An 8,208-nucleotide genomic window follows, 5' to 3' on the forward strand; every position below is an offset into this window, starting at 1 on the left:
CCTGACAGGACTCCTAAAACAGATTTATAGCCATTATTATGAGCAGATCTATGAGCTCGCAAGCATGGTGAACTTGTATTGTAAATTGAGCAGGACTCAACAATATTGCATTGTTGCCCAATCCTGGTGTTTGAAACAACCCTGGACTGTGTTGCCATCATGTGGTAGGCCTTATGTATTACAGTTCAGTATCAGTATGACGGAAAGTGATTTCATTCAACTAATTTATCTGGCTTGACTGGATCAAAGTGCACAATACATAATTACCAGACCATTTGTTGTCACGCCATCCTCAAAATCCGCATTTACATCATATAGGAAGGAAATTTCCTTTTTCTATGAAAAGGAACATAGGCCTACTATAAACTCTGTTTTTCGAGGTTAATTTAGCATAATAGTTTGTTGTAATTAACGTCATCCTTCAGGAAAGGATTCCAAAACTATATCTGCACTAAATCTCATCGGAAGGTTTCAAAGGTAGGCTAATCTGTAGTGCAACAAATACATTGGTTGTCCATGATGATAAACTGGCATTGGCCAGACAGACTAATTACTAGTCTGGAGGATTCATGTGTGGAAGAACCAATTAAGGAACGCCAGATGAATCTTCCCAGGGATATTTTTGACTCCACCAGCCGAAGGCGTCGGGAGATAGCAAAGCATTTCATTGATAGCCTGGCTAGGTTTGTAGTTTGTACACTACAGTACAGTAGCCGACTGTGTGGAGGATTAATGAAAACATCCTGCTTTTTATGAATTCTATCAGTAGATGGCGGTATTGGCACATTACCAAACTCTCTGGCACATTAATGTTTCCCAATGATGTTTCCCATCCCCACACACAGTACCCGAGGAAAGCTTGGTTTCTATTTACTGCTGAGTGCTCCTATCCGAGCTAAATTCCGCCTACTGTATCCGGTCATCACCACACACACAGATCCAGTTTCCATATCCGCTCTAAACAGGATGCGCATGATGCACCGGCATGGAGATTGGCCAGACGCTCCTACGTGTTGACCAAAGCTACCCATTCATTGGTTTCCTCACCTGTCGATCTAAATTCCACAACAGGTACACGCCGTCCAGAGCGCGAGACAACGAGGACACGTTGACAAGTTGATACATCATCGTGTTGTCACCGCAGTCCGCAGAAGTAACCTTGTGGTTAATAATAATAACACAACTGACAAACTCTTCGTGGTAATATCTGTAAGTGCAGCCCTGCTGTTATTTACTCTTGACTGAGTCTTGACTGCTCTCACTATGTTTCTTATGTCTTCTTAACTCCAGACAAGCAGGAAGTAACTAATAATTTGTTAATGTGGCGACTTGCAAATCATAATTTCTACCATTTGATAACGAATAATAACCCTTGCTGCTCATCATGTGAGCACATGCAACTAGTGTTACGTGTTAGTGATAACGTTCTATTTTAAATAATGCACGAAGGTGGTGAGGGTGTCGCTTGCCGAATGCGAAGCGTTGTTGTGACAGTGCTCCAGGTCTCAGTCACAACAACGCTTCGCATTCGGCAAGCGACAGGCGACAGACACTGCACTGCCGTAAGACGAAGTGTATATATACACACACACACATATATGCCTTAGACTAGAGTATATCATCACAAGTGCATTTGCTGCTGTTGGTTTATTCAAGACAGATCATCCTCAGGACTTAGGACAGGCTTGTTTTTCTGTAAAGTTGCTTATTTGGGATAATGTTCAAACCAGTGGTTCTCAAATATTTTCTTGTTTTTGTTTTGTTTTGTTATGTTTTTCTGTCTGTCTGTGTCTGTCTGTCTGTCTTTTTTTTCATCCTTTTTATAGCTATTTTGAATATTAAAAGGGCTGGCATTATAAGCTGAGGCTTCTGCCAAACACTCCCTTTTGGTCAAAAAAGAAAACCCTGAATACATTGTATAAGGTGTGTGTATTTTAAATGACCAATAAACTTGAACTTGTCAAGTAGGCCTACCTCCAAATTAATATCCGTTTGTCCAAGGACCGGGGACCGGGGACCCCACATCTAAAAATATTTTGTGCCAGGGACCCCCATAACAGATTTATGTTGTTAATTTTTCGAAAAGATTTCCCAATTTTTCCACTTTTTCCCCAAGATTCATGTAGCTTGTATTTCCAAATAGCCGATCTATATAGAGCGTCACGGGACTTTCCCATTCTTTCCATTTCATTTTTCCCAAAGAAAGTATTTATTTAAAAATATATTGTTTATGAGGCGAGTTGGCTTTGTCCGAGCCTTAAAGGTCTTTAAATAAATACTTTCTGAAACGTTTCTCTTCCGGGCCGCTTGTCGTTCTGAAAGGGAGTGAGACTGTGATGCTCTAGGTTTAAAGTAGTGCTCATATGTTCATTGTTTCCTTTTGTTTTGGCCTATGTTTTCATAGACCTGGATTCTTATTTCTCCTTCCACAGGGAGGATGAGTGTGGGGTTCATAGGAGCGGGTCAGCTGGCCCATGCTCTGGTCAGAGGCTTCACTGCTGCAGGTTAGTTTGAGCCATGAATACTTCATCATCACATAATTATATTTTGTCTAGACTCTGATGCTGTTTTGTCTTTTCCAATAATTGCATTTATTGACCCCCACCTCTTCCTCTGAAGGTGTGATTTCCACCCACAGAATTACTGCCAGCTCCCCTAATATAGACCTGCCCAGCGTGTTAGGGCTACGGGTGGGTACTTTACTACTTAGTAGAGATGGTCGGACAACAATTGCTATTGATTTACCCAAATTTGTTCATCACTTTATCAATAATGTGTGTGTGTGTGTGTGTGTGTGTGTGTGTGTGTGTGTGTGTGTGTGTGTGTGCACGCAAAATTGTATTAGTGCTTCTTTGGCTCACCTTTTTGTCCACTGAAGAAATTAACATATTAACAATAAGTAATAACAATTACTTCATACAGAAACTGGGTGTCAGTCTCACCACGAGCAACAAGGAGACGGTCTCCAAAAGTGACGTTCTCTTCTTGGCCGTGAAGCCCCACATCATTCCTTTTGTCCTGGATGAGATCGGGCCAGACATTGAAGATCGTCATCTCATCGTGTCCTGTGCTGCGGGCGTCACCATCAGCTCCATAGAAAAGGTTAGTCCAGTGTTTCGCTCACAGTTTCACGTCATGGTCTCAAATTGATCCAAAGACCAGGAGATGGTATCTGTATTCGGCTGCATAGAGCGGACCCCATCTGAAAACAGATGGGGTCCGCTTGCTGCCGATCTACGAACTCACAACACAATGTGTTGTGACGCACTGCAACTGCAAGGGTCCAGGCAAGTGCACTGTAGACCCCTGGGGGGACTACAAAATTTGCCGCTTTGTGAGCTCAGCTATTTTCACAATCTGACATACAATAAGGTATAAGTCAAGTGGTTAAGTCAAGTGGTGAACTATTGTATAACGTCTAATTTGAGCTGTGCCTCATGCAGAGTGATCACAAACATGAAATACCAGTCCGTCGTTCCTGTCTGTATCGGATCCTCTCTGACATGGAACACAGGAACTCTCTGTGCTGTTAAGATGGCTGTCTGTTATATTGATATTCTCACATTGTGCCAAACGATGATTGTTTGCATTACATAAAATATAATGTGATCATCATCCGGCTTATGCTGGTATCAGCAGTGGTATTTAGCTTGCGTATTCTGAGAAAGGTTAAATATATTGCCTAGGAAGAAGAGCGACTGGGCGAAAAGTGGCGTGGCAAAGTTGAGAAAATTTCAGTTTTGTAGCTGCCGCTGTGCAGTGAGACAGAGTGGCAGCCAAGCAGAAGCGTACTCGTAAGTTGTCATGCATGCAGTAGTCTCACATGGCCAGATTGTTGCCCCTCGCAATTTTCAAATGCTTCACAAGTTCCGTCATATAGTCTGGAGAACGGAAGCTCTGATCATGAGTAAGCGATAAAGCCTAAGTCTTTCTCCCGAGTCCCCACTTCCGTTTCGTCTTTACTGTCATGCAAATTGATCCTAATATAAATCAAAATCATCGAAGCTTATATAGCTTGCTGCTTAGCAGAAATTAAGGAAAAAAAGGCCTGTTGGACTGTGTTGGAGGCCTACTTGGAATGACGCAAGTTGGAAATGCAGGCCCCACCCAGATATTATGACTGTGTCCCTTTTCTCCATTCTGAACCCTGGGCAGGGGCCCTGTCCAGATGTCAGAACAGGCCAGCTTATGGAGTCTTGTGTCAGGCAGGCATGCCCAAATACGGAGTGCTGTGATGTCAGAACATGCCAGCTTCATATATGGACATGGGCAAGGCCCTGTCCAGAGCCCGGGCAGAGGCCTCATGTGTCAGGCATGCCCAAATATGGAGTGCTGTGATGTCAGAACAGGCCAGCTCCATATACTGTATGGACATGGGCAGGGGCCCTGTCCAGAGCCCGGGCAGAGGTCTTTTTGTGGCTGTTCTGGACAACCGTGGGTCCGACCGACTCGACACCGGGCGTAACGGTTGCCGAGTTACGTAGATTACACACACACACACACACACACAGAGACTTGGTGTATTTATGGTTAGATAAAAATCACACCCGTGTGAAGTAAGGGGTGCTAATATATTAAAGTCTAACTCATGTTCATTGTCAATGGCAAATATTGAGACGTGCAGGGACAAGATTTAGCAGACCTTTGACCTGAATTCCCCTTTCATTGTCAATGGCAAATCTTGAGACGTGTGGGGACAAAAGCTGTTTATAGAAGAAAAAAATATATTTTCGTGAACGGAGATGCCAGCTTCCTTACTCAGATTTTGGGAGGTGTAGTTCACTTCCAATGAAAGTGACTTTTAGCCTTGTCACTTTGTCGCTGATAATGTGAACACCAGCCATCTTCGACTGCAATTCTAAGGCTGCTACTGAATGTTGTAACTTGTACATTTTCAACCCTTCCCTGCAGAAGTTGGAACAGTATCGCTCTGCTCCGAAGGTGATGCGTATCATGACCAACACCCCAGTGGTGGTGAAAGAGGGAGCCACGGTGTATGCAACAGGCACCCATGCTGACGTGGAGGATGGCAAACTGCTGGAGCAGCTGATGGCCAGTGTAGGCTACTGCACCGAGGTGGAGGAGGACCTGATCGATGCCGTTACTGGCTTGAGTGGCAGTGGCCCCGCCTACGTGAGTCAATGAAGCCATTAAGACCTGAGGCCCATTCTACAAATGTCTTTTAACGGTTTCGCTACATCAGTGTGGTGCTCAAAATGTTTTCGTGTCAAGGACCCCCAAAGTTATCCGGTATGTATTTTGCAGTGGACCCCCCATACAATATTTTGTCCAGGGAACTACCAGCTGCTCAGATTGGCGTGGGGGGCTGTTAGAGGTTAAGTGTCTTTCTTGCTCAAGGACACTCAAGGACAAACATGTTTACCGGGGAGGCAAACTGATTACCAGGCGGCCTCTCTACCCTTTAAGGTGGGTGTGTTTGTGTGTGTCCTGAATGACATTCTAGTAGTCTATCTTGTCATTCTAGAATGAATACTGTTATGTGTTCTGGATACCATCCTTACATTACATGTTGTCTGATAGGTTCCTTGTTTGTGTTTGTATTATTTGTGGTCTTGTACTGTAGGCATTCACGGCAGTAGAGGCTCTCGCCGACGGTGGTGTGAAAATGGGCCTGCCCAGGAGACTGGCTATAAGGCTTGGAGCCCAGGCACTGCTGGTGAGAGCATTGTCATTATACAGCATTATCCTCCAGGGCTGTCATGATCATGACATTTTAGTTTACTAGTCCTTATACCCGTTTGAATATATGAACAGTAAACACCATGCACACACACACACACACACACACACACACACACGGTTCGCAGATGGGTTATGTTTACCTTTTAGACATTTGTAAACAAAAAGCACAGAGTGGATATGGCAAATAACTTGCAAAGAATTGACAGGTAGGCCCAGGCGGTGGCGTAACCGTTTGGGCACCCGACTGGTAATCCAGTCGCAGTGTGGCGCGGGTTCGACTCCCGAGCCCGACACGGCCTTTACTGCATGTCATCCCCCCATCTCTCTCCCGTTTCCTGTCAGCCTACTGTCTGTCCCTTCAAAAACCAATAAAAGGCGTAAGCCGCAAAAATATCTTTAAAAAAAAAAAGAATTGACAGGTACCAATAATAATCAAATTCTTGATGAATTGAATACAATGGAAACGGGCCTTGAAGGCTTTTTTGTTATCCTTTTAGCATTATTGTGTAACTGTTCTTCTGTACTTTTAGCAAACTGTCATTTTTTTAAATCTTTCAACATACTAATTTAGGTGTTTATGTAGTAATTGTGACGGGCCTCGTTCTGACATGCCTCCTTGTGTTTGGTCTAAAAGGGAGCAGCTCGGATGCTTCTGGACTCAGATCAGCACCCTGGTCAGCTGAAGGACAACGTGTGCTCACCAGGGGGCGCCACCATCCACGCTGTGCATGTCCTGGAGAGCGGTGGCTTCCGCAGCCTTCTGATCAACGCTGTAGAGGCCTCCTGCATTAGGACTAGGTAGGCTCGCAAGTTTTATCCGACCACAAAGGAACACACAATCGTATTTTTATTTTGTCACCTGCGTGTCTAAAAGGAGTTCAATTATTGTTATGCCATTTAATACACATTTCTATTCACATATCCTACTCCAGCAGCAGGTGGAGCTATACTCAAAGAAATGTATACTGGACTTGTTTTCATTGGTAACTGGCAGTTGACAGTTGATGTCTGGCTTTTGTGTCCATCTCCTTCTCCTCCTCGACCTTTGAAAAGGGAACTTCAGTTCTTGGCTGATCAAGAGAAGATCTCAGCGGCTGCCATAAAGAAGACCACTCTGGACAAGGTGCTGCAGCAGCCAGGAGTGACCCAGGCAGATGTGGGGGTCCGGTCCAGTGGGATCAGCCTGTTCAACAGTAACAAGCCAACAAGGACCAAGAAGAACTGAGCACTTCTGTCAATCGCCAGGGTTGGGAAACGGAATCAGTTCCATCACATTTGGAACTGAACCATTTTATCACACTGTGGACTTGACATCTGCTGTGGACTTGATATCTGCTGTGCAATTACACCGGACTACCGGTGGTTCTCCAACATTTCTTATTTCAAGGACCACCATAACTCTTGAGTGTACAAATATGGGTCCATTTGGTTCCATTTGTTCAATCTCAGAGTTCCAGACCTGTAAGGGTCCATTTGGAACCCCATATAGGACTGTTAATGAACCGGAATCGTTAAAATACTAAAGGATCCCAACACGATCAGTCACTGATGCTGGTGACCAAACCTCATACTGCTGACTTGTCGGGCATCAGTGAAAAGATATTGCATTTCCAGGGATAAACTAACAAAATGCAGATCACAAGTAATTATATGCTTTCCTGCCCTCTGTCAGGTTAAACAGTAAAACTACAACGTCTCTCTTCCTGCAGGTACTATCAGTTGTTCTGACACTGTATGTCACTTTATTTCTGAAGTCATAGATTTGATAAAACAATGTCTCTGTTCCCATGTTCACTGTGAAAGGCCGTGACTGTAATGTCTGCATTTAGGCCATTACCTCAGCTAGTGCTGCACAATTCTTGCTCAAATGTGAATCCCGATTTTCCAATTTTTTTTTCTTCCATGAAAATATGTATAATACAAACATTAACAAAAACATAAGAGTAACTACGATGATTTGAATAGCCAACTAGTTCTTCACAAAGTGAGATTGCATAGGTGTCTGAATCTAGATCTCTAACCTTTTTTTCAATTAATTGTGCAGCACTAACCTCAGCATTGTTTTGTGGTGGCGTTTTATTCACTCCCGTTTTCTCTGCAACCTCTCAAAACTGTTAAATTGTAATCCAAACAATTCGAATATTCAAGTCTGTAAACAAACTGTACACACAATAGCGTATTTTATAAAGTTCCATAACTGTGAAGAAGCTGAGAGATTACTTTTGTAAAACTCCACTACAGAAGACTGTGCAAAGTGAGAGCACAGAGCCACTATACATGCAGTATGCTGCTCCGTGGACTGTGGATATTAAATTGTATATTAAATGAGATTAGAGGGGAATATTTTAAAGGGATATTTCACTTTCAAAAAAAACTTTTGGTCATTTCATCGTCTACTCAGTCTTATGTGAACACCCAGAGTTTTTAAGTTACTTGATTCCATATTTAGATATTTGATATTCATTTTAGCTGAACTCATTGTAACACATTGTAACTTCAACTCTA

General features: G+C 43.3%; 1 protein-coding gene across 2 annotated transcripts; it reads left to right on the plus strand.

Annotated features, from left to right (window-relative positions):
• Positions 1 to 1,076: 1,076 nt before the first annotated feature.
• On the plus strand, positions 1,077 to 7,768 carry LOC308323262 (pyrroline-5-carboxylate reductase 1, mitochondrial-like). 2 transcript variants are annotated; one of them, XM_080774977.1, is made up of 8 exons: positions 1,077 to 1,209; positions 2,433 to 2,504; positions 2,620 to 2,690; positions 2,923 to 3,102; positions 4,912 to 5,133; positions 5,585 to 5,677; positions 6,338 to 6,501; positions 6,757 to 7,768. In XM_080774977.1, the coding sequence occupies exons 2-8, from the start codon at positions 2,438 to 2,440 to the stop codon at positions 6,926 to 6,928; spliced, it is 969 nt and encodes a 322-aa protein (XP_080631103.1). In that variant the 5' UTR covers positions 1,077 to 1,209; positions 2,433 to 2,437; the 3' UTR covers positions 6,929 to 7,768. The 2 variants fall into 2 exon arrangements, with proteins under 2 accessions (XP_080631103.1, XP_080631104.1); XM_080774978.1 differs by having other exon boundaries at positions 1,094 to 1,209; positions 2,405 to 2,504.
• Positions 7,769 to 8,208: the final 440 nt, after the last annotated feature.

This window comes from Protomyctophum bolini (assembly GCF_963924005.1).
Source record: "Protomyctophum bolini genome assembly, chromosome: 11".
Taxonomy (NCBI): Eukaryota; Metazoa; Chordata; class Actinopteri; order Myctophiformes; family Myctophidae; genus Protomyctophum; species Protomyctophum bolini.